This window comes from Panthera onca, chromosome C1, assembly GCF_046562875.1.
Source record: "Panthera onca isolate mPanOnc1 chromosome C1, mPanOnc1 haplotype 2, whole genome shotgun sequence".
Taxonomy (NCBI): domain Eukaryota; kingdom Metazoa; phylum Chordata; class Mammalia; order Carnivora; family Felidae; genus Panthera; species Panthera onca.
In genome coordinates this window covers 211733497-211760367 of record NC_138346.1, presented here as the reverse complement: position 1 = coordinate 211760367, position 26871 = coordinate 211733497, and the positions used below count along the sequence as shown (strand labels likewise).

Below are 26871 nucleotides of genomic sequence, written 5' to 3'. Positions count from 1 at the left end.
GTATCCTCAGGGTGATGCCCCAAACAGTCAGCTTCTCCTAAAAGGAGAGCATTTGTTTGAGCAGTTTCTGGTGGGAACTGCTTGCTGGCAGCTGGAGTGCTGGACTTGGTGTGGTGCTCCCGGGACTGCCCCCACCCGTGCTGACTGCCCCCACCCGTGCCGAGAGGTCTGCGGTGATCTGCGCTTCTGACAAAAGCCTTTCAGATTCGCTTTCGTGGGTCTCAGATGGCTTCTTTTGCACTTGTGAGTTGTTGGCACGTGAATTGTTTTGATGCGTTTTTTTTTTCCCCTAGATTTTATTTTTTAGAGTAGTTTTAGGTTCAGAGCAAATTGAGCAGAAAGTACAGAGTGTGCCTGCATACCCCATCCCCCCTTCCTCCCGCCATCGCACCAGGGTGGTGCATTGGTTAGACTTTCAGAGAGCCTGCACTTATGACACATCACTGTCACTTAAAGCTCATAGTTTTCATTAGGGTTCATTCTTGGTGTACATTCTGATAAGTCTCTTTTAAATTATAAAAGTTATACATGCTCATTGGAAAATAACGTAAACATTACAGAACACTATAAACAAGAAAGTAAAAATCATCTGTGAGTATTTTGGTGAACGTTCCAAGTCTGTGCTTCTCTGCCTGTTTTTCTTCTGTCTCTCACACAGGCTGGTGCATATACAAACACCATATAGAGATGCTTCGTGCAAGGAGATCAAAGCGCACATGCAGTTTTGTGACGGGTTTTTCTCTTTCAATTTGCTGTGGACGTGCCCATGTCAAACAGTTTCATCTGCATCATTATGTCCTGTGGCCACATAGAATTCCATTGCATTCTTCCACTATTCAACCAGTTGTCATTTAAATAGTTTTCATCTCTTCATGGTATTAACAACTCTTCTGACTATGAAACTCACCGTGTATACATGTGTGCTGACTTGTCTGGTTATCTTCTTAAGATAAATTCCTGGAAGTATAAATGTTAAGTCAAAAGTTATTTACATTTTAGTCTCTGGTGAATTTTGCTAACAGACCTCCAGAAGGATTGCACTGATTTGTATACCCACCAAAAGTACCTATTTTTTTCTAGCTTTTTAAAACCCAGTATTGCTAACCTTTTTAATGGTCCCCTCCTCCGCCCCATTCTTATAAGTGAAAACTGATGGTTCACTACTTCCGTTTGCATGTTATTCATTTAGACAAATAACTTTTGAATCGGGGATGGTGGGAAGATGTAGAATTGTGTTTCAACTAAAATTGGTGAATTATTGCTCTTCAATGAGAAGACTTTAATCATTTGAGGAAGTGAAAAACGTTTTATCCATCTGCACTGTTCAGATTAGACATGAGCAAGTGCATTCCCTAGTCTTTGCTAGCTCAACACTTCTTTTTTTTTTTTAATGTTTATTTATTTATTTTGAGAGAGAGAGAGAAAGCTTGCACACGTGCATGTGCACAGGGGAGAGGCAGAGAGAGGTCCCAAGCAGGCTCTGCACTGAGCGCAGAGCCCGGCACAGGGCTCTCTCTCACGAACCGTGAGATCATGACCTGAGACGAAATCAAGAGTCTCACACTTAAACGACTGAGCCAACCCTGGTGCCCCCTAGCTCAACACTTCGAATTTCAGATTATTTCTAAGTTTAAAATGGAGGCAAGAAGAAAAAAGAGCAGAGAAGTCAGCCAGCTGATCCTGTAGAACCTTTTTCTAGAAAGTACTGCTCAGCTCTTCTTTCCATCTTCCAAACCTGCACCAGAGGGGTGGTGCCAGAGGAAAAGACCTGGGTCTCATGGAAATGCAACCTGCCACCTGTTGTTTACAGTCCCACAGCCAAGAGTGCTTTTTACATTTGTAAGTGGTTTAAACAAAAAATCAAATGTTTCGTGACACATAAAAATCATATGAAACTCAGATGTCCGCTCACAAATCAAGATTTATTAGAACATAGCTGCGTTCATTTGTTTGTATGTTATCGATGGCTGCTTTGGCCCTATGGTGGCAGAGTTGAGGAGTTTTGACAAGAGTCCGTGCAGCCTGCAAAGCTGAAAATATTTATTCCTAGTTCTTTACAGAAAAAGTTAGCTGAGCCCTGGTCTCAGTGTGTAGAAAGGAGAAGCAAGTGGGGACGAGTGTGGTGATGACTGGTGTCTTAGGTTTACTGTGAAGCTATGTGGTTGATGGCAGTGAAAAATTTTTTTTTTAATTTTTTAAATGTTTATTCATTTTCGAGAGAGACAGAGACAGAGACAGAATGCGAGTGCGTTAGGAGCAGAGAGGGAGGGAGACACAGAATCCGAAGCAGGTTCCAGGCTCTGAGCTGTCAGCACAGAGCCCGACAGGGGACTCGAACTCAAGACACGAGATCATGACCCGAGCTGAAGTCGGACGCCCAACCGACTGAGCCACCCAGGTGCCCCAGTGGTGAAAAGATTTTGAACTTGGTAGTTACAAGTGGAGTACCTGTACAGTTGGTGGTCATAGAAGCTTCTAGGCCAATCATACTCTTTTCTGTGGAACTTTAGGGCAGATGAGGGCATTGCAATACAGAGAAGTAAGTGATCCTCCCAAATAAGTTAACTTTTACACAGATTGGCAGCTTGGTCTAGTGCAAAAAAAAAAAAAAAAAAAAAGTCTCTCTGGGAGTCCATTTATTCCTTTATTTTAGCCCCTATTTGTTAAGCTTTTGGCATGTGCTTTTACCAGTGTCCTAAGTTCTGGAGCACCGAGTCTGACATATAATATTTGTGGTATTGCATAGATTACTGGCAATACCCAATGGAGATTTTTGTTTGTGGAATAATAGGATACTGGAAATGCCCTAAGTCTTTCGACAGGTGAGAAATCTGTGTGAGGTGGCTTGCTTCATGCCTTCAAGCTGCCAGTCCCAGAGTCTGGCCTCGCGTCCAGGCTTCCTGGTTGCCTGTTCTGTGCCTTTCCCGCTAGCAGAGCCCGGAGGTTCTTACTTTTTTTGTGGGTTGTGGGCCCTTTTGAAAATTTCCGCAGAAAATGTACAAGTGTGTATATGTACACAACATTTTGCATATCATATATAGGGTTATATGGGATTCTTAAGCATCCATAGTCCAGAGTTAGAATTTCTAATTTATTTGTTTGTTTTTAAAAAATTGTTTATTTTTGAGAGACAGAGCGAGTGAGCATGTGAGCACACGAGTTGGGAGGGGCAAAGAGAGAGAGGGACAGAATCTGAACAGGTTCCACACTGTTAGCGCCGAGCCCGATATGGGGCCCGAACTCAAGAATTGGGAGATCATGACCCAAGCCGAAGTTGGAGGCTTAACCGACTGAGCCACCCAAGTGCCCTGAATTTTTCTCTTGTCTTTTTTTTTTTTTTTTTTTTTTTTTTTTACATTTATTTATTTTTGAGAGACGGAGCACAAGTCGGGGAGGGGTGGAGAGAGAAGGAGACACAGAATCTGTAGAAGGCTCCAGGCTCTGAACTGTCAGTATAGAGCCCGATGCGGGGCTCGAACTCACGAACCGTGAGATCATGACCTGGGCCAAAGTTGGACACCCAACCAACTGAGCCACCCAGGTGGTCTGAATTTTTTTCTCTTCTAATGTTAGTATGGGCTGTATTTTGAACCAAAAAGCTCTAACACGGTGTATGTGTGGGGGGGGGGGGGGCGGGAGGAATCCTGAAAGTGACTTCTACAAGCTGAGTTATTGTTTACTTATGGAACACATGAGAAGTAAATGCTCTGCAAGTTGGGCCTGTAGAGACACGAGCCTCCTGTCTCCCCTTTACTCCTTTTGTCAGTCTCCACAAGTGGGAATAGATATTGTCTCTTCCTGGGAACAGGCGGGGAAAGTGGCAAACAGTGTATGGATCATAGTGTTGGAAATGCAGTAAGCTAGATCCCCAGAGGAATAAAGATGGAAAGGAGCCTCAGGAGCACGGACCTCCCGGAGAGGTTCTGTCCCACCATTAGTAATGTGTCAGAGCTGTTTGAAGGGCAAGTCCAGAGAACAGCCAACAGAAAGGCTGTATCACTGTAGACTCTAATTTGCAGGGGGCTGGGGGGTTGTTTGGATGAATGCAAGACGTATCTCAGCATGAGAGTCGATTCAGTATGAGGAAGCATCTTCAGTGCTCTGTCTTAATCCCTGGCAGTGATTTGTGTCAGAGTAAAGTTCGTTACTGTAAGTTGAGCGTGGGTGAGGACCTCCTAGACAAACAGTTGAGGATTCAAATGATGAATGTTTGCATTAATTGAGAGGTTTTTGAGTTTACAAATTTGAATGAACACACGTAGAATATAACAAGTAAATGATAAGGACGGATCTAAATGAAAACCCTCACCCCCAACCCAGGAGGTAAGTATGTTTTATCAGTTGGGTTCGTCCTTTGCAAAGCATCCTCTGTTCTTCAGGAGTCTTTAACTCCGATGCATTTTTAGATTGCGGTGTGTACTGGAATTTGAATGTAGGTGGTTTTATGGCTATTTCAAAAGGATTGGATTAAATTGCATGGCAGTTAGGTGGTGTGAAGGTTATGTTGTGTTCGACAAAGAGTTAATACCCAGGCTGTGCTCAGTGGTAAGGGCAGAAGGGAGGTCAGGCTTGGGTGACTGAGGGAAGGTCCAGGATGGGAGGAGAGGTTTGGAAAAAGGGAAATTGGAATGGAAGCATAACTGAGGGGACCGGGTTTGAATCCTGGCTCAGAATTTTAGTGACTTCAGTGTTCTAGTAAAATTAGCAGCCTTTCCTAGTGTCTTGATTTATAAAAGGGGCTTACTTCTATATCATAGGGTTCCTGTAAAAGCTGAATAAAATCCCTCATTAAGCATCTAGCCCGGGGCTTGGTGTGGAGATGCTTCTCCCTGAGCTCTGTTTCTCCGAGGAAGGAATTTCCACTTGGAAGTCAATCTGTAAAAATTGTTTTGTATATACACAATCAGGTATCCTTGCCTTGCCTTGTATAAAAGGTGTACCTTTTGTTATACCTTGCTAAAGGGTATACCTTGCTTTGTTAAAAGGGACTCCTATAGATCGGATGAGGAAAAGTTCTTGATTATATGAAAATATTTCTCTCTGGGATCAAGTCAGCCGAATATTTTTTGGTCATTCTAAAGATTTGGAAATTGGTTGGTTGCATATCATTTATTGAGCTTGAGCTGGAGTGGGAGTTTGACCTGCCTTTGCACTCGCTTTGTGTGAAAGAAGGGATTCTAGTTCGTTTCCCACTACCCTAGCCTAACAGGGCTGCAGCGCCTTTGTGTTCTAGTTTTGGCGGTTAACGTGAAGCCAGAGCTGTCACATGTTACCGTTTGGGTTCTGTGTGCCAGTCACTGAAATTGATTCTGATTGGAAGCCCAGGTTTGGCCAGCTAAGGTAGAAGTTGTATAAAAACATGTTTTCATACCGGTTTCTATCTATAAGGTTAGACTCTCAATAAAAATGAGAAAGCTGCAGATTTAAACTGTGTGTGATGACGGTGGTGATGGCAGGAGGAAGGAGGAGCATCGGTAGGGCCTCTGAGGCCTTCAGTCCAACGTGGGGTTTCATGCCAGAGACGAATTTGCTCTCCCACCCTGTCCCTTCTTTACTTTGAGATCATACGAAGTCAGTGGAGGAAAGGCGGAAAATTCAGATAAACAGAAGAAAGAAAACAAAAATTATGGATAATCCCGCTTCTCAGAGAAAACCGTTGCTGACAGTTTCATGTATTTAGTGTCAGCTTATTTTTCTCCTCAGGCATTCATATGTTGAAAACAAAAATGGCACGTCTTAAGCCATACTTTCTATGACTAGCTTTACTCAGTCATCAATAGTATTGTGTGCACCCTTTACACCAGTAAAAATATTTCCCCAGCTCGTGGTTATCTTTGTTTTCTTCCAATTGTAGAAATCATGTATGTTCATTGGAAAAATTCTTAAGGGATATAGAATTATCTAACAAAATAAAAGATTCCACATAAACTAACAGTTTGTACAAAAGTGCTTTTTAGGTCTGCTTAGTATTCTGCTCTGTGCATGGATTATCATACTGAGCTAATCCGTAGTGGTTTTCACTTAGCAACTAATTGGAAACAGTCTGTAATAAACCACACTGTTAGGAACATTTTTGTACATACATCTTGGTACAATTGCCAATTATCTCATGAGAATAAATTCCTGCAAGTGTGTATGCTCACTAAAGTGTGTGTACATTTTAAAGCTTTTTTTTTTTTTTTTTTTTTTTGTCATGGACTGTTAATAAATTCCATCCAAAAAATGATACCAGTTTATTCTCTGATCAGTGTTGTTTGGGAGAATGTCTACTCTCTGGTCCTGTGTTTTTTTCCTTTTTCTCTTAAAAATTTCTTTTTACCAGTCTGCTAGGTAGAAATGATCTAATTTGAAGTTATTTTATGATTATTAGGTAAACTTAATTTATTTCCATGAGATTTTGGTCATGTGTATTCCTTTGTGAATTATTTTTGCACGTTAAAAAAATTGAAGTGTTCATCTTTTTCTGTGAAATACATATTTAAGTATGACTTAGCAGATGCTGCCATTGATTTTGAAACAAAGTGAACCCTACGTAAATAAATAATTCACTCGAGTGGGCTGCCTTGCTCTTTGCAGAGGTCAGTGTTGACCAGGGTGTCAGGAAATTCTGGCACGGCTCATGCTGATATCCTCAGGTTGGTGGGTGGGCTTCGTGTCTCTCCCCAGCTGCCCTCTTTGACTGTGTGGGGTTTTCCAGCACCATCTGTCTCCCGTTGGTTTCCTGGAGCTGTGTCAGTACGTCGGATGGGGTGTGAGTAGGACCATGCCATCCTCTGTGATAAACCAAAGCAACGCTTTTGATCCCTAAATGAGCCCAAAGTCACTACCTACTGTGGACTGACTGTTAAAAGTAGCGACGGCTCCCATTTTCCTTAATTCACCATGCTGACAAATGTGACAGATGTCTCTTAAACATTTTAAAGTAAAGCCACTTCTGTTATTTTGGCATTTAAAATTTAACTTTAAAATTTGCATTGTGAGGCTCTTGGTGACACACCGTTTGGGACTTCCCTTTCTCTTTGTTTAGAGGGAGAGGAGTGGATGGCCCGCGCGGGTGGCCCAGTCGGTTAAGCGTCTGACTTGATTTCGGCTCAGGTCACGATCTCATGGTTCGTGAGTTCAGGTCCCACGTTGGGCTCCGTACTGACAGTGTGGAGGCTGCTTGGGAATCTCTGTCTTCCCCCCCAACTCTCAAAAAGAAATAAATATTAAAAAAAAGGGGGGGGGGAGTGTGTGTGCACGCATACTTGTATGCACTGAGGGTGAATGAGAGTGAGTTTGAAGAGGGGTCTGCAGCAACAGGGAGAGCTTTTCTTTGGAGTGGTGCAGAGAGGGGTTTCAGTAACCAGACAGTTTTTGAATAAACTCACAGGGGATGGCCCTGAATACCTTTATGTGTGACAGCATCCTTACATCCGTTCCATAGTTATTTATTGAGGGCCTACTCGGTGCCAGGTACCACTCCAGATATTGGGAGCACTGCAGTGAATGAAAAAAGGCTAACGTGTCTTCTCTTCACGGAGCCTATACTCTGGTGTGACGATGTAGTCACCAGATAAAAAAAGTAAGTCCCTGAGTAGATCTCATACTTTACAAGAGCATAAGTGCTATGGAGAAAAACAAATTGGGGGGATGACTGGGGGCTGATGGGAAGAGAGGGATTTGTAGTTTTTAAGCAGGATGGTCAAGGAAGGTGCTGGTAAATATGGTAGAGGTCAGGCAGATTTTCTTTTCTTTTTTTGAATTGGGTGACTTTGGGAAAGTTCAGTTGAATTTTGATCCTCAACTTCCACGTGTTAAAAAAGGAGATGATAACGAACCTACCCTATTAAATGAGATAAGATGGAAAGCATATAGCACTGTGCCCGACATCCAGTTCCCAATAGGAAGGAAATACGGTTAGTACCCAGTAAGGTTGGGCGCTGCCCCCTGCCAGACACAGGCTTGGAGATGCAGGTATGGTCAGAAGAGCTGAGAGTGGAGAGTGGGAGTTTTGTTCCGGAAGGAAAGTCGCAGTAAAGAAGAGTATGCAATGTGGGGAGGAGAGGAGAGAAGAAATGAGTGGCGGGAGTCTTCGCTTCATATACGTAGGGAAGGAATGGAAGCATCGAGAGAGTTTCCTTTCTTTCCTAAAGAGAAGTAAAAGACTCATTTCTTTCGCTTTATTTTTGACAGGCCTACCACCAGTTGGTCCTGCAGCTCTAGCTCAGTGCCTAATCAAGTGTTTTTACGGTCTAGTTTGGGGGAAGTAAAAACAAAAAAAAAATCTATATATATGTGTGTGTGTGTGTGTGTGTGTACAAAGATAAAAGTTAAAAATAGCTGCTAAATAGATTTTCTTTAAAATGAAGGAATGAGAAGTGCTGGACACGTGGTAGAGGCCAGTGGGGCGGGGACATTGACCAAGAGTGGATGATCAGGGAAAGTTTCTTGCAAGAGTAAGTTTGATCTGAGTCCTGAAAAGCGGCTTGGGTTTCCGGTCTTGGAAGGACACTGATATTTCCCGAAGTATGTTCCATGACACCTTAGTCCTGACAGATGCTTAGATAAGGTTTGGAGGGTCAGCTGGGTCTGCCAGTGCTTCGTACGCCGTCACTCACGTGGACCTTCGTACTGCACGTTCACTCACTGAAGTTCTTTTTCAGCCTTGCAGTAAAGGGACCCGCCAAACCGTGTGGTCTGGCAGGACCAGGCCCCTGCACTTGACTTGCAGAACAACCCAGAACACTCAGGGGATTTGGGTGCGATGGGGCATTGCTGGACGCTCACTCTTCTTCTCAAGTTCACGTAGGGACTAGGACTGTCACTCGTCTTTGTGTACATACAGTATTTGCAGAGCATTTAGAGATCATTAAACACAATTACTACAGTTGTTTAGGTTTAGGAGAGAAAAATGACTCAAGTCCAGATAGAAAAATGAGTAATGAGGATTGTCAGTTTTGGATCTCTGTTTTTATCTTTTATTTTTCTTTTCTTTGCTGCTAATTTAGTTTCTGTGAAGCGTTTTGTAGAGTACTTGGATATGACGAAAAAGAGTTGTCTTAAAAGTTGAAACTGGACACATTTTAAAGACATTTCTATTTTAACAAAGGTGTTTACCTCCCCCCCCCCCCCCCCAGGTGTATTACCCAAATTTGGGATGGATGTGCATTGATGCCACCGATCCAGAGAAGGGAAACTGGCTGCGGTATGTGAATTGGGCTTGCTCAGGAGAAGAGCAGAATTTGTTTCCGCTGGAAATCAACAGGGCCATTTACTATAAAACTTTAAAGGTAAGAGTGTTAAAGCTGGTCTGCTCTAGTCACTCTGTGTGCAGTTTTGCAAAAACTGTCCTCACTTGGAACTGACAAGAATGACTTTGCCGACCTTGGAAGGATTATATTTGAAAATGGTTCATCAACACATGGGAAGGTCTTTGTTTTAAATCTACAGTTGCCACCGCTTTGTGTGCGCTAAAGCACGAAGATCGCGTTAAGTAATTACACCCTGCCCCCTCGCAGAGACCAATGAGTGAGGTGTGTGGCAACTACTCCCCTCCTCCTACGATACGGAGGCGTCACGAACGGTCTGACTGGCAGACGTGTCGACTGTAAGCAACTGTCGCCAGCTGCGGTGGTTCTGTGCTGACCGAAAACATGTACTTGGTCTTCGGTATAAGGCAGCCTTGGATTATTAGCTTTTCTCTTCTGTAGATGTGATTCAGAATGGAAATTAAACAGAGTGGGTTTCTTCTTCCTGCCAAGTTTTTATTTAGAGACGTTAATTGTTGAGATGAAAAGAAGAGGCAGATCATTTTTTAGAGTTTGTGGTGAGGTCACAGGTCACCGAGTGCATTCAGGGTACTGAGTACATTGGGAAGCACTGAGTATCATCGTATTTCTGCAACAGGCGAGTCTGGGTCTTTGTCCCTGCTCTCAGGTTCTCTGGGAAGGCGAATCTGTACCGATCGGGCGCGGAAACGTTCTCTAAAGAGTCTTACGGCTCTAAAGATAGATGATGATTGCTTTTTGGAATACATATGTTTACTAAAATTGCTGTAATTCACATTTCTGTTTATTCACTTCCATTTAAAAATGTCATAGGCTGGGGGACGGTCCGTGAAAACAGATTATCTCCGCGGAGTTGAAATCTCTCGATGAGCAAGCATTGAAGACCGTGGTCAGCTTTGCAACATGCTGAAATTTGCCTGTGCGGGGGCACGAGGACTTCTGAAAGTTCAGTTAGCACGGAGCTGTTTAATTTTCCTCTGCTGTATTTTTCCTGTCATCTGTAGCCAGTGGGACTGCCCTTTACTTCAGATACACCCATGTCCTTGATTCTCGTCCCTGCAGGAGATATTTTTCTGTGGTGTATTCTCATTTAAAACGTCCACAACCTTCGTTCTCGTTTTCTTTCTGCTGACGGTAATAGCGTGATTTCCTAGTAGGTACTACTATACGGTTTTGTTACACTGCAGTTTGAAATTGGAGTCAAAATTTGATTGGAGAATTCATGCGTTGTCTCTCAAATTTACTTAAAGTGAGCATTACATCTGGTTAAATCGAGGTAGAATCCTGGTGGAGATGAAGGGCGGGCGAAGGGATGAATAGGAGAGGATCGAGGGAGTAGAAGCGAGGTTCCAAGGGAGAGCAAGTCCGGGGTGACGTTCCCTCACTGCGGTTCCTTTGTAAGACTTCCGGTTAAAATGTGTTCACCTCCCTGGTAGCAAATCTGAGAAACAGTGAGAAGCAAGAGAGCATAGTGTCTGGGAGAGTGAACTCTGAAGCCCGACTGCTGGATTAAATCTGGGCTTGCTGTGTGACCCAGGGCAAGCCATTGGGACTTTACCTAGCCGTGCAACCGTAGGCAGCTCACCTTTCTGTGCCTTAGTTCCCTCGTTTGTAAGATACAGAGAAATACAGTATCGACCTCACGGTGTTACCATGATTACATAGGTGAGTAGAGGTAGAGCTCTAGCGCCTGCTCAGGGCTAAGTGCCGTGCCGGCTGTTATTTTTGGTGAGGTGGTGTAATGCCGTGGTTAGGAGTGGGGGCCCTGGAGCAGACTGGCTTGTGAGTGAATCCGGGCTTCTAGATGTGCGACCATGAGAAGTTGCTTACACCGTTCTCGTTTTCTCCTCTGTAAAAATGGAGTTAATAGCACAGTTAACACGTCTGGGTGTCGTGAAGGTTAAACGAGCCACTGTAGGTGAGGTTCTGTGAGCAGTTCCTAGCCTAACCTAAGCGCTCCCAAGCGCACGACTACCACCATTCTTACCTGTCTCTGTCTGAAGTGACATAGTTCTGTCTTTGCAGACTTCCCCCGGTCCTGAACTTTGGTGTTTGCTCACGTATGCGCAAGACCTTTCAGATTCCTTGCTAGTGATTATCTCACTACAATCTTCCGGATAAAGCTTTCTGTGGGTTAGGTTTTGTAAATGAAACTACATGTGATGTTCTTCTTGGCTATGTATAGCCTCCTCAACTATTACCCAGATAATTAGGAAATCTCAAGACTGCTTTTGTTTGTAGTATGATGAGAAACTATTTTAAATTTCTGAAAGTTAGTTGTTAGCCTGTCATCCATTCATTCATCTCTTCATTACTTTGATAAACATTTATTGAGAGTCTAATGTGTACTAGGTGTTCTCCTGTGATAGTGAACAGGACAGTCTCTGGTCTCCCGGGACTACAGTTTATGGCAGAGGAGGCAGATAATAAACAATGAGTAAAATGATAATTTTGTGAAATTACATAGTTTTATATATATATATATGTATATCTCCATCCCTCCTCATGGGTCAGGGAAGACAAGACAATTGTGAAGACCCTCTCCCCACCCTCGTACCATGGGAAGGAGCCAGGCACACAGAGATCTCTGCAGAAAGAACAGTAGTCTAGGAAGAGGGGCCCCGGTAGAAGCAAAGGCCTTAAAGTAGGGATAAGCTAGACTTTTTTTTTTTTAAGGAATAGAACAAAGGCCAGTGTGGCTAGAGCAAGGAGAGGAATGATAGCTGAGGCTAGTGAGGTGGCCAGGGGTCAGATCAGGTGCGGCCTAGTGGCCTGCAGGGAGAAAGGTGAATTTCAGTCTTCAGTTCATCCATTTGAGAGTTGAGGCGTCTGATCTGTGACTCTGAAGAGAGCAAATGTTGGGGATAGATTGTAGGTGGCTGAGCGTTGACGTGCTTTGTGTGTTCCTGTAATTCTGGAGGATTTCTCTTAGTTTGACCTCGTGTCAGGAATATTTATTGGAACCTTGCCCCTTCCTAATTGGTCTGGTAAGATTTCAGGTTTATATATATTTGCTGATATTTCGATAAGAGAGTGTGCTTGGTTCTTCTGTAAGCCTGTCAGAACCCAAAGGAAACACTGACAGATCTTAAAGTCTTCTTGTTGTTGTTTTGTTGAACATCAAAATACAATATACACAAAAGAGGTTTTTTGGACTTTAAACTTTACTTTTTATTTATTTATTTATCAAAAAAAATTTTTTTAGATGTTAATTTATTTTTTGAAGGAGAGGGAGACAGAGTGTGAGTGGGGGAGGGGCAGAGAGAGAGGGAGACACAGAATCCGAAGCAGGTTCCAGGCTCTGAGCTGCCAGCACAGAGCCCGATGTGGGGCTCGAACTCACAAACCACGAGATCATGACCTGAGCCGAAGTCAGATGCTCAACTGTCTGAGCCACCCAGGCACCCCATCGACTTTACTTTTTCAAATGTGGGTTTGTATTTAATGTGTTTAGGACATAATTTTTCTTCTCTGAAATTTGACTTACAAAATCTTAACTGTGCTCTTATAAATAAAATAGATTGTTTTCCTCTTCCTAAAGGTCTCTTGTGTAGCTGTTTTACTACGAAGTTGGGAAGGCTGTAACTCCATAATACAATAATCTCCCACTTGCTAACAGTTTTGCAGGTTGTTCAATAGCTAACAAATCGGGTTGCTCTTAACCTAGATGTTCACCAGCTCATTAGCTATTTAGACGTGTTATATTAGATTTAAGAACAGATTCTGTTGTGTTTTTGCATTGTGTGTTTTGCAACAAAGGAGTACCGTCCTAAATGAAGAGTTTGTGTTGTTTTATCTTCACACAGTTGCTAGTACAGTTAGTGCTCTGCAGAAGATTGCAGTGGATGAGCAAGGAAACTTAAGCTCAGAGTCTGGGAGGTATCTTGAAAATGCCCAGTGGGTGTCTTGTAGCCATTGTTCCCGTTATGCTGTTTAGGTTAGGAATAAATTTGGAATAATTTTTCCTCCCTCCTTTGCATGTTTCTTTTCTTACTTTGGTCTTATTGAAGTCCTCACTTGCTTATATGAACCCTAATCATTTCAGATATTATATGATACCACCATTTCATAAATATGTGGCTTACAAAATAGTAGAGAAGCAAACTATACATTTGGAACTAGAAATAGCTGACTTAAATAAAAAAGCCTGCCCTTCAGCAGAAACAGATTTAGCTCATCAGAATGCCAAAAGACATCTGTAACGATTACTTCAACTCATTAAAAGCCCATATATCAGATTAAATTTTTTTGGTTTAGGTGCAGCTGATTCAAGAAGGAAAGTAATAGTACATTGGTTTAAAGATGAGAAAATGGCAGGTTTTAGCCTTCTCTGGGGGAGCAAAGAAAACAGTCGTTATATTCTTTTAAAGAATTCAGAATGTCTTAAATTTGGACTATATAAACTGAGTTTTGCAGAGAAGGAAACAAAGTAATGTCTACTTTCAAGGGCTTTATCTAGATGGGAAGGTATGTTCAAATGAGGAGCTATGCTGTTTCTCAACAGGCATCTCCGATGGAATTCACCTGTGCTTAAGAACAAGGCCGTCGCCTTCCGTAATCATAGTGCAGTGATCAAAATCGGGAGGCTAATACTGACACAATATTTTATTGGCTAATCTATACACCTTTTCACATGCTGTTAGTTGTTCCGTTCATGTCCTTATAGGAAAAGAATGCTCGGTTGCATTCAGTTATAATGTCTCGTCAGTCTCCTTAGTTTGGACAGTACTTCAGTCTTTATCTTTTATAACCTTTCAGTTTTGAGAGACTGGTCAGTTATTTTGTAGAATGTCGCACAGTTTGGGCTTTTCTTAGGTCTCATGATTAAATTATGGTTATGCTCTTCAGGCAGAGATCTCCATAAGTGATGTTCTTTTCTGTGCGTTATATCAGGAGGCACATGATGTTGATTTATGTAATTAGAAGGATACTGTTTTTCCCTTTGTAATTAATGAATGTTCTATGAGGAGGTATTTTGAGACCATGCTAATAGTCAGTTACACCCAAAATTTACTTCCTAGTTTTAGCATCTATTGATGAATCAATTATTACTGCACTGATTGCCAAATGGTGATTTTCGAATTCCATTATTTGTTTTTCATTGGTTAGTTGGGATCTACTTTAAGGAAGAGCTTTCCTTCTTACTGACTTCATTCATTTATTTGTGTCAGTATGGGCTGATGGACCCTTACTTTATTCAGTGGGTTTTACTTGGAATTTTACTTGTATTGTTACTCTTGGAACTTTCTGAATAGATGAGTCATTGTGAATAGATGAGAAACCACTAAGCCATTCCTTAAATTCTGTTGAGGAATGTGATGTTTCCACACTCGGTGTGTTTTTTTCTTCAGGATCTTCTAGGCGTAATCAGCATGGTGGTGGTATATGTCCTCGCCACTCACATGGCTGTTAAGAGTTAATGTTTTAGGAGCATAGTACCTGGGAGGTACTTTTAGGAATTTAAAAGTTGTCTGGTGCAGAGGGCGAGGCAGTGGCTTCTCCCTGGGCTCGAGCAGGTCGGTGGCAGATCCTAGAGCGTAGAGTGCGCGGACGCCTGCGTCTTCCGCGCCGCCTCTTACTTTAGCATTCCCGTGATCTCGTTAGCTGTGCGTTTTTAAATGTGCAATGACATACACTTCTTCCTTAACATGCTGAACTTGCTCTTGGCATCCGAAACGTACGCTGGTAATTAATTAGCGTTCAACACTTCTCTTCCCAAAGCACCTGGTTCTGTTAAATTACGCTATTTCTCATCAGCTCCGATTTCGTGGGCAAAATGGTTCCGTGTTTTATTTTTCCTTCTGCGTGGGCAGTCGTGAGGCTGCGAACAGTGAGCTGCTTCGGTAGTGTAGGGCAGTTTGGAGTGGACGGCGGTCGCGCCCAGCCAGGTCCGTAGGTCCGCCGGCGCGGACCCGGGGGAAGAGGAGGCGGGCCGGGAAATGAGGTCCTCCTTCCAGCAGAGGGGCCCTGCCCGCGGCCGCCAAGGGTTAAGGAGCCCTTCCTGCCGGGCTGGCCTGGCTCGCCGCCCCAGCTGGGAGCGCCGCCCCCGCCCCGCCCCGCCCCGCCCCGCCCCGCCAACAACCGCCGCTCTGATTGGCCCGGCGCCTGTCTCTTCTCTCCCCGCAGCCAATCGCGCCGGGCGAGGAGCTCCTGGTCTGGTACAATGGGGAAGACAACCCCGAGATAGCAGCTGCGATTGAGGAAGAGCGAGCCAGCGCCCGGAGCAAGCGGAGCTCCCCGAAAAGCAGGAAAGGTAGGAGCCCGCGCCGCCCCGGCTCCCCCGCCGCCGTCGGACCGGACCGGGCCCGGGCTCGGCCGAAGCCCGCGGCGCTCCGTGACCTTCCCCGGCCCGGCCCGGCCCCAGCCCGCGATCCCGGCCCCCGGTCGTCCCCCTCCCTCCTCCCCTCCCCAGGGCCGCTGCTGAATCACGCCCGGACGCCGCGCTCGGGCTCTTGGCTAACTTGGGGCCGAGGAGCCGGGCGCGCAAAAGTGAGCGGACCGAGCGCCGGGAGGGTCGGCCGAGGGCTACTTGTCACTTCGCTCGGAACCTCCGGAATAGCCGCACTTGCGGGAGGGAGCGGCGGCCGGTCTCTTCCAAAGCCCTGCGCGCCCCGCGTATTCTTAGCTTTTTTTGTGTGTGCCGTTCGCCAGCGAACGCGTCACGGAATGTGTTCCGAGGGTGACATTTCCAGGTCTGCAGATTCGTGCGGCCAGGGCCGGGCCGGGCGCGCGGCGGCGGGTGCGCTCGTCTCCGGGGGCAGAGAGCGGGCCGGGCGGGCCGTGCCCCGCCGCTCTGTCCCCCCGCGCCGCCCCGGCCCGGCCCCGGACGGAGCTCGGCGCCTCGGCTCGGGGCCGCGCGGCGCCGGGCCCGCCGCTCCTCACTGCCCTCGGCGCGGGGCCGGGCCGGGCCAGGCCCCGCCACTCCTGTCCGCGCCGGGCCGGGCCGCGCCGCGCTGCGCACGATTGCAACACTTGGGGTGGGCGAAGGTCTGAGCGCAGCAGACCTCGAAATTAGGCCAGTAACAAAATGGAAGTTGAAGACTGTGCCGTTTTGTTACTTTTGACTCAACTCTAATAGTTTTAGTTTGTTTTACGATGTTTTCGAACAAAAGGCAAAGCGTAGTCACACTTATAAGGGGGAGGGGATAATTTCTGGGTAGGAAAATAGTTTGGTTGGATGTATCATATTTCCAGCTGGCATTCGGACACGTTGGGATTTTTTTTTTTTTTAATGACGAATTTTAATGTGAATTCGCGAATCTTTCGTAGAGCCCAGTTTGAATATAAGCCAAGGCACGGTATGGTAGTTTCGTACTAATATAAATCCTTTTTTGCTCTTTTTTTTTTTTTTCCCCTTTTTTTGGCCTGCTTTAGGTCTTATGTAAATTTTTGTAGTCATCAGAACTCTCGAGTTCGTCCTTTATTCAGAACATTGCCAAGTGAGTTGTGAAAGTCCGATTGTAAATAAAATCATAACATAAACCTGATTTTGGAGGAATGTAAAAATAATATTTGAAAACATAGGCAAGAAGTTCATTCTGATTTTTTCCATTACATATTCTCTGTATTTCTCAGTGTAATGTGAATACACCTAACTCATCCCAGGAGACAGTTGGTGGGTCTTTTATTCAATACATGTTTTTAATTTACTGAATGTTATTTTTGTCACTCTTTTAGGTCATTAAATGCTTTGATCTTGAATCAGATGATCAGGGTCTAGAAAATTCCTAAGTGTTTTTTCTACTGTTGTAACTGAGTTTTACAGTTTTTGTTGATTTTAGGCTTAGTGAATAATTGTTTACATATTTTAGTTCCTTTATTTAGTGTTCTTTTTGTAAGTGATGCCACCAGCCTCTCCAGGTAAGTTGCGATTTATTTGCAGGGACTAGAGTTTGAGGGGAGGCGGAGATCTTTACTCTGCTAAGTATAACTAGTCATATATTTAGATATATTCATAGCTTCTTCGCAGCTTCTCTCAGGATTTTCTCTGTTCAACATACTTTAGTGTGCATGTTTAGAACATTTCATCATTTTCTGCTTTTTTATTTATTCCTGAATTTTATTTTCTCTTCTTTTAGATGGATGTGGAAAAAAAGAAAAAACACCTGAAAATAAACTTTTTGTTTTATTAGTGATAGATGAATTTACACATGTTCATTTTTATACATGCCTAGATTGCTGGGTTTTCCTGTTGAGTGAAGTAGTTTGTACTTAACTCTGGGAAGCCTATAATCCACTGAGTCTTAGGTTTTAATGAAAATACTTGCATGAAGCTTACTCTTGGAACTTAACAGTCTGTTTTGAACCACTTACTGGTAGAGTCCTGAAGTTTAAGAGAGTTTAAATAATGAGTCAAACCTTTTTTGCTTTTAAGTTAAATACTCTGAAAGCTAATTTATTGCTTGCAAAGACCTGAAACGGAGAACTGTTCATTTAAACTCGGTTCTGTTTAGGTCTTATGTGTGACCTCAGACATTTAAATAGTTTTGCAGGCAGTGATGTCAGAGAGTTAATCGACATAAATTTCATCCAGTAGCATGTTAATTTAGTAATTCTGAAAGCCAGATGTTGAAGGCACGCAGCTGACAGGTAGACTGACAGCGGCCTTCGCTTCATTTTGGCTATGAGGCCGGCAGACAGAAACAAAGGGCTGAATTCTTCAGAGTTCTGGGCCTCGGCTCCTTTTCATGACAGCTGCTGTGCCTACAGCTGTGCGATGCATGTGGCGCCTTTCAGAATTCATCACATCGCTAGTGGGTCATGAGGCGTGTTCTGGGCAGTAAAAAGCCCTGCTTCCTTTACAGAGTGGCCTCTTCTCTCTGTTTTTGTCTCTCTTACTCATTCATTCATCTGTTCCTTCATTCATCTAATGTTTCTCTTTTTTTTAAAAAAAATTAAAAAAAAAATGTTTATTTCTGAGAGAGACACACAGGCAGGCAGACAGATCATGAGCAGGGGAGGGGCAGGTCCAGAGAGGGACACAGAATCCGAAGCAGGCTCCAGGCTCCAGGCTCCGAGCTGTCAGCACAGAGCCCGGTGTGGGGCTCGAACTCACAAACCGTGAGATCATGACCTGAGCTGAAGTCGGACGCTTAACCGGCTGAGCCACCCAGGTGCCCTGCAACTAATGTTTCTTGAGCCCCTGCCGTGTGCCAGGCACTCTGCTAGGTTGTATGCTGTGCACTGGTGAGCAGAAAAGAAGCAGTGGCCTGGAGTCTAGTCGGGGGAGACCAACATTAAATCTGCGAGTTGCTGATCAGCGCCTGGATGGTTGGCATGGAACAGGCCCTCAATCAATATTGGTTGATTGGCAAACAAGGACCCACACAAACTTGTAGCGAAGGAAGAGAACACAGTTCATATTGTCTCTGACCAGGGAGCGTGTAGGTTTGCCATGGGCCAAAGATGTGCATACATTGGGTATTTCAAACTAGAATTTTGGATTCTCAGCTTTGTTATTCAGCCTAGCTTCTTACATGTCTGAGCAGCCCGTTAGGAGATTGAGCATGAGAATTTCTTGGATGGGACAGATCAGCCTTTCCAGGTAGAGAAGAAGGGAGGGCTTTTAGTGTCAGATGTTTCAGCGATTTCAACTTGAACTGTAGGAAGATTGTAATCTGTGAAGTAACCTAGAACGTATTTCTAAGGATTTACCGTCTTCTCGATTTGTGCCGTTACTGTGAGAAGAGATGGAATTTGCGTGTTAGCAGTAAATAATGACTGTCGGCAAAAGTGCTTTTAAAGTACAGAGCGTGAGAGCAGGATCCGCATGTGGTGTTGCCCTGCTGTCTCTTGGCGACAGAAGAGCCTTACCTGAAGTTCTTTTCCCCTAAGGAAACAATAGCGGCTCCCACAGATGGGCTTAGTGGAAGGAATGCAGAACTTGGGGCTCCGGGCTTTTGACCAGGTGTATTACTGGGGAAATCGTGTCACCTGTCTGGGGGTCCAGTTTCCATAGCTTTAAAAATGGGCGTCCTAACGCGGAATAGTGTCTGTGCTACCTAACCTCGTGGGGTTGCTGTCAAGAACGAACGAGATCATCCAGAACAGCCTGGCGCACGCCTGTCCGTTGGAGCAGTAAGTGCCACCGATGGAATGTGGCTGACAGTTCGTGTGTCTTGCGGAGGAACTACCGAGTTTGTGACTCATTTAATCAGCTGGTATTTGTGGAGGATTTCTGTAAGCCCAAAATAAGCAGCGGGCCTCTCCACTCCTGTTTCCCGTGGCGGAGCCTAACTGTGGCCCTTCACCCTTAGTTTAGGCCTACCGCTACCCTTTTTGTGCTCACAACAGATTCGAGAGAAGGAGGTATTTCTACGCTTGATCTTAGCCGAAAGGCCGAGAAGCGATGAGGAGGTATTTCTAGCAGCAAATAGTTTTGATGCCTGATAGCTGGACAGTGAAGGAGGCAGTTTATACCAGAAGCGGCAGTGAATTGGAAGAGTATATATAGCTCCTTAAGGTTACCCGAGAGGCTTAGAAGAATGTAAATAGTCCCTGAGAATACCAACCGGTTTATAGTGTTTATCTAGGTGACTCGTAGTACTCACAGAACAGTTAGATTATAATCCGTTTAAAGAGGAACTCTTTCACGTATCTCTGTAATCAGAGTCATTCAAGTAAAAAACCGTGGTACCGGGAAGAACACTTAAAGTTTTCTATAGTTGCACATATTTCGAATTCTTTCTTCTCCAAAGGTGACAAAGCCTATATACACACTTGAATGGGAGGTAAGAGAGCCACGTGCAAAGTGACTTGGTCTGAGGCCATTTAAGGAAACAAAGTGTCTGGGCAACAGGGAAGGAGAAGGGGACTCGGCTGGGCTCCCCGGGTGGTCTCTTTCCAAAGGGTGGAGGGACGGAGAGTGGGGAGGATGTGCGCAGGAGCCCTAGGGGACTGTCAGCAGGTCGGAGAAGTGGAGGGGGTCTGGAGGGTCTCCCTGATGTGACAGGCATTTGCCGTGTCTGACAACTGCTAGGTGCCCAAGTTACAGTGGAGAACGAGAACGGCCAGGGTTTCTGCTCTCATGGAATGTATGTTCTAAAGAGCAGGGGGATGACCAGTCAACCGATGAACAGTATGAGTTTTGTCACGTTTCATGTGTATGAGACACGGTGTGACTGTAGATGGGTAGCCAGAGGTGGCCTTTCTGAGGCTTTGGCATGAATGACACAGGGGTGGGCCCGGGCAAGTTCAGCTCCAGGGAGAGGGACCAAGCTGGAGGTTCCGTCAGCAGTTGGGGAAATTTCTTGCTGGGGTCGGGGCGGGAGAGGGGAGGTGGTGGGTGCATGGAGGGGCCACTTAGAAACCCGCACAAGTGTGGTTGTGTCATGAAACTCAGCTCTGTAAATGGGCGTATTGGCCTTTTTTTCTGCCAGGCACTCACTGCACTTAGTGGCTGCATCGGTACGGAAAATTAGAGAGATGAGTAAAACATTCAGGGAGGAGCTTTTCATCCATCTTAACGTGGCTCAGTGCAGGTCAGGCTCACTAGGTGTTCCAGTCTGCGTGTGTTGGGGGGTGTCCTGGGTAGGGAGGGGGGCAGGCGGGAGGACGTGCTGCTGCTGTGTAGTGACGAAGCAGAGCACAGTGGGGGGGACTTCTAGGAAGGATATTGAGGAGGGAAGGAGGAAAGACCAATGCATGAGTTGGGGAAGGAAAAACTCGGGGGGACACAGGAGGTCACGGGTCGCTGCTGGGCAACAGGTAAAAGACAGATGTGGTGAGAGGCTCTGACGGAGGCATGGAGCATGCTCCCTCCTGGGCACCGGCCCACGGGGCTGCAGCCGGGAGCCCCAGGTAGTGCTGCACTCTCTCCTTGGGCATTCCTGCTCAGCCTCTACTTCTGTGGTGTGCACACCTTCTCCGGAGGAGGAGACCGACACTTAGCGAGGTTGGGTAACTTGTCCAAGCTCATTGCCGGTGGCCGTCAGCGTCAGAACTTGAACCCGGGTTTTCCATGCCTTTTCTTCTACAGGATATGCTGCTTTTCGTCCAGGTCTCCAGGGGGCGGGCAGCAGCAGCAGATGTGACAACACTGGTTCCGTTTAAAGTTAAAATTAAGGAATATGTGTAGTAAAAGCCGAGAGGACAAGCGTACTTCGATGGTGTTTGCCGTCCTGGTGTCCTATAGCAGCCGATGGCTCTTTTTAATGTGTTTATTTTTGACGGAGAGAGAGAGAGCATGAGTGGGAGAGGGGCAGAGAGAGAGGGGGAGACACAGAAACGGAAGCAGGCTCCAGGCTGAGGTGTCAGCACAGAGCCCGACGCGGGGCTTGAACCCACGAACCATGAGACCCTGACCTGAGCCGAACGAAGTCGGACGCTCAACCGACTGAGCCACCCAGGCACCCCTGGATGGCTCTTTTTGAGGCTCTGGCCAAAGCTGAAGGGCAGAGGCCTGTCTGAATGATGGATGCCTGGCCGTGGTGCCTGAGGATGATGGCAGATGGGCCCTGAACCTTGTGGGCATCTGGTGGGCAGGTCCTGTGCCTACTTCAAGGGCACTCCTTGGTAGTTCTTGTTTGCTTGTAGGGCACGGGCAGTTGGAGGCGGTGACTTCCCTGTGGAAATGTGGCCTCAGCATTAAATGCTTGCCAGCCTGCCGTATTGAACCCAAGTGAACAGTGTCCTGGTTGGTCCCCCCGATGGCTCTCACTTGTCTCTGGCTGAGTGATGCCTTTGCTGAGCGTTGGGTCCCGCCATTGATGGTTGCGTGCCAGGTTGGTCCCTGTTGCTGTTCCCATGGCCTGTCTTTATTTTTTGATTTTAATTAAAAAAAGTTTCTTTTTTAATCTTGAAGTAATCCGTACAGCCGACGTGGGACCTGAACTGAGCAACCCCGAGGTCAGGAATTGCGTGCTGTTCCAAGTGACCCAGCCAGGCGCCCCTACGGTGGCCTCGTTTTAAAAGCTGGATACAGTTTTGGTAGTTTTTCAATAGTTGGAGACAGGACATTTTTTTTTTTTTTTTTTTTTTTAATTTCTAATTCTGTTGCTACGGATTTGCTCCAAATTTAGGTAATAAATTGGTCGGTAGCTTTGTACCTTTCATGTTTGCTACGTACAACCTTGTTCATAGGGAAATTAAGTGGATTAACTAGAATTTTTCAAAGCCTTTTGCACATTTCAACTGTAGTTCAGTGGATGAACTTGGAAAAAATCCTAATACATGCCATGATTAAAAACTGCTTCAAACATCATAACTGAGCATATTAGGAAATCTGCTGTGCTCCGTGTGTACTTAGGCTGTTATTCTGGGTCTCCTGTCCATATATAAATTGGAAGGTAAAATTTACCCTAATCCAGAAGATAGATTTGATCATGACTAAGTTTTCTAAAAGGAAAAAAGAAATGAGACCCTTAATGCAATGAGCTCAAAGTAGTTTAGTTGATACTAAAAATATAGTTGTAATTTGAAAGTAAAAAACAAAACAATTTCCCGTGCTTTCCCTAAATCGGAGTACTAGGTTCTTTTTCTAAATTACAGATTAATTGCTGTTTTTAAAACTCATGGAGTGCCTCCTTTCTGAACTAGGTGGTTTCGTGTTCTGGTTTACAGAGGGGCTATTGCACGCATGCGCTTAGTAGAATTACAGAAGGGACTATAGTTCTATATGTGAAGTTGCCTGTGAAGAAATGAGGAATTGGGTAAATACTCCAAGGACACCGTGATGCAGGTTAAATGTTAGTAGTTCTCCAGACAGCCTTAGGCTGGAAGAAGTGTTTGCCCGTGTTGGTTTCAGATAGGCTGGCGTGCTTGCGTGGCACTCACGCTGTCTGTTCACGTTTTACGTGCTGCCAAGGAGAGTTCTCAAGTTTGATTTGATTAATGTTAATAAGCTGGTTGACACAGTTTAGGGAATCTGAATGGAGAAGCAAGAGTTACTTGAAAACACTACCGTTGTTTCTCAAAGTAAAAAAGATGAGTGAATACTGAAAGCAGCCGTTTCTCGTTATTGCCACTCCGATTCAAACACGGTCAGACCTTACAAGGGTTCTTGGCTGGAATTCATTCCTTCTGATGTATTTTGATTCAGACCTATCTCGTGATTTGACATTTAACCTGCGCCTCCCGTCGTTATGTGTCGAGTTGCTGCTTTCTGTTAATGGCGGGAGTGACGGCAGTGACTCCATGAGTGTGTGTCACACGTGCCTGGCCCTGTGCTTGGCGCTCCGTAGACAGCATTGCTGATGCTCCCAGTAGCGCGGCAAGGACTGGATCCTTCTCTGTAGATGAGGGAACTGGTGCTTGGGGCGGGGGTTATGCGGTTGGCCCAAGTTCACGTGGCTCCTACAATATTTGGCTCTGTCTTGCCTAAATCCAGTGTTTATTCATAGTGTTTCTGAGTGGGACAGCTATACTGAATAAGTAGCAGTGTTTTATAAGGCTTTACTAATTAGCCAGGATGTATTTTCACTACTCACTGTAGAATTGCCCACTTTAATCCTGAATAATAAGGCAGTGTGATTAAGTGAAGCCTTTGGTATTAGAAAGCTACCTTATGGTGAGAACTAATGTCTTCAGTTATTTTTGCTTTGGGGGTTTATGGATTGAAGAGATTTATTGTGTTCCTTTGAGCACCTCAAACAAACAGTTTTTAAAAACACTAACATTACGTTTTTGTCCCTTGTTAGCTGTTGTTTGTTAAGTGTTTTTTTAGTGGCATCTGTTGGTTTGGGCTTCAGATGAATGGGATTCATTCCATTTTTCTTAAGTTGTACATTGTTTTTGAAGTCATTTTAGAAACCACAAGAACCAGAGAGAGACATTGCCTTGGCCTAGGTCCCTGTGCAGTGTGGACGGTGGGCAGGGAGGAGCTCTTTTCACTTCGTCTTATTGGTGATTTCAAGATGATGATGTGTTGTTCTGCTTCCTTCTTGCACCAGTGTGCTTTTGTGGAGAATGATGGGCTCTTAAACTGAATACAATATAATTTTCAAAAAGTTTTCTTAAGCTGAGTGTTCTGGATCATTAACATGTTTTAATTTACGTACACTCCAAAAATTAAATCTAGAAACTGATGGCAAGTGCAGTTCTGATTTGTTGTGGGGTTAAATCATGCTTATTGTTAGTTTCTTTCACTCTTACGATGTGACACTAACAAAAGAGAGGGACTTTGTTTTATTTATTTTTTTTGTTTTGTTTTGTCAAAGTGTTTATTGGGGTGGAGGGGGTAGTAGCTTTTTTATTTATTAAGAGGAGCACATTTGAACTGTTTGAAGCAGCACTTTGTTAAGAGACTTTGTTTGCTGTTCCCATTCTAGTGGCTTGACTCATTTAGGAGGAAAAGCATGAAAAGAAACAGCGAGAAAGGAGTTGCCCTAACCTGTCCTTGTGCACTCTTGAATTTTCCTAACGAGGGGCAGGGGTTGGTTTCTTAATTGTAATTATTCCACCGCAGAGTCTTTGGAACATGTATGCGTATGTAAGAATTTTGAAACTTCTTGAGTTTGTAACAAAATGTAATACAGCCTTTTCTACCTGAACTTTTTTTTGAAGTTTATTTATTTTGAGAGTGAATGAGCGTGAGCAGGGAAGGGGCAGAGAGAAAGAGAGAGAATCCCAAGCGGACTCCGTTGCTGCCAGTGCAGAGTCCGGTGCGGGGCTCGATCCCGTGAACTGTGAGATCATGACCTGAACCTAAATCAAGACTCAGATGCTTAACTGACTGAGCCACCCAGGCGACCTTACCTGAAACTTTTAATAAGAGTATTTACTCTGTCCTTAAAGATTTAGTCTTTTTAAAAAAACGTTTGTTTATTTTTGAGAGAGCGAGCTGGGGAGGGGCAGAGAGAAAGGGAGACAGAATCCCAAGCAGGCTCTGCACTGTCAGCACAGAGCCCAACTTGGGGCTTGATCTCATGAACTGTGAGATCATGACCTAAGCCAAAATCAAGAGTCGATATTTAATTAACTGAGCCACTGGGTGCCCCAAGATTTAGTCTTTAATCCTTAACACCCCGCCCCCATGCCTCAAACACACATGGTAAACTGGACAAAACCTCCGCTTTGTAATCTGTGCTTTCATTTTCCAAAGGCATTTTCCTTTCTATTCTGTCCTTTTTTTCTGTAAGTTAGGAGGCACCCTTGTTTTAAAAGGTTAAAACTTGGCACATATATTAAGAAGGGTTATTAAACGTCTTGAAGGGTTATGGGTAAGAGACTAGAAAATTCCCAGCCTTCTGAAGCATATGTTGTATCTGTTTCCACTTCCCATTTTTTGTAGCCATGGACCCTGAAATTTAAAAAAAAAAATTGATGGAAATTTTCATAATAAGCTGGTACATGTATGGTTATTTTAAGTATTATGTTTATATATATATATATATATATATATATATATATATATATAACGTTTATTTATTTTTGAGACAGAGAGAGAGCATGAACAGGGGAAGGGCAGAGAGAGGGAGACACAGAATCTGAAACGGGCTCCAGGCTCTGAGCTGTCAGCACAGAGCCCGACGCAGGGCTCGAACCCACGGACCGTGAGATCATGACCTGAGCTGAAGTTGGACGCTTAACTGACTGAGCCACCCAGGCGCCCCTGTTTTAATATGTTTTATTTTTTTATTTTTTGTATGTTTATTTACTTTTAAGAGAGCATGCGAGCAGGGGAGGGGCAGAGAGAGAGGGGGACAGACAGAATGTTTGAATAGTTTCAGAGGTTAGAGACTTATTCTAATGATAAAATCATGATTGTGTGTGTGGTATATAAAAATACCAGTTTCTAAAATAAGATTATGATATCTAAAGTCCTTGCAAATTCAGTACTTTAAAAACTTTCGCTTACAGGCTTTGATTAATTTAATCAGTGTCTGAATGGTCCAAACCTAATTTGCTAGGTTTAATAAATTAAATGTGTGACACCAGTTATGTGTAGTTGCAGAGGATTATCTTTGCTTTGGTTAAAAAGAAAACCAGTGGATGCCTACTTAGGCTAAAATGCACCGCCCCCCCCCCCCCCCCCCCTTCTGTTAAAGCTGCAGTGATAGTCTTTCCCCTTGTCCTTCTAATCCTTCCTATTGCTGCAGTCTTTTGTAGGTTTCCTGAGACACCACCTGCCACAAAAATGAAGACAGACTGGTTTGTTTTGTTCACCGGTGTTTAGAACCCCAAAACCAATCGTGCAGTGTTTGAAGTGGCGATACAGTTTGGAACGGGCAACAATGCAGTTCCTGTGCCTTCTGTTATTTTTTTCCTACCGTTTGGCTTCTTAGGTTCAGATTTCATTCTCTTGCCAGTTTGAGGTGGAGAGTATGCCCTTTCTGGTTCTGTTGGCTGTATTTTTGCTTTTAACATATAAGATCTTTAGACCCTGTTTCTCTGTGCAGGCAAGCGACTGCTGGTTTTAGGCAGAACGTCTGAGGATCCCTGTGAGGACCGAGGGCTTCCACCTCCACCCCCCGCCTCTGGTACCTTCTCTGTAAGCCTGATAATGCTGGCATTAGTGTAGACCAAAGTCTCACATTTCATCTCTACCCAGTTTATGCTGCCCGGGGTTTATGCTGTGGGCAGCGTGGCGCTGGTTAGCCGCAGCCCTGGTCTTTTACACACGGAACCCTCCGGAACTCTCCTCGTGTAGTTACGTATTGTGGAT

General features: G+C 44.6%; 1 protein-coding gene across 8 annotated transcripts in view; it reads left to right on the top strand.

Moving 5' to 3' along the window:
- The window catches only part of PRDM2 (PR/SET domain 2), a 121899-nt gene that overhangs the window by 36823 nt on the left and 58205 nt on the right, over nt 1-26871 (top strand). For 7 of the 8 annotated variants that reach the window (XM_078452373.2, XM_078452377.2, XM_078452372.2 and 4 more), the window contains 2 exons: nt 9120-9272; nt 15396-15522. In XM_078452373.2, coding sequence (XP_078308499.1) covers nt 9120-9272; nt 15396-15522 — 280 coding nt within the window. Of the gene's footprint in view, nt 1-9119; nt 9273-15395; nt 15523-26871 lie in introns of those variants that run through there. The other variant, XM_078452376.2, reaches the window with a different exon arrangement.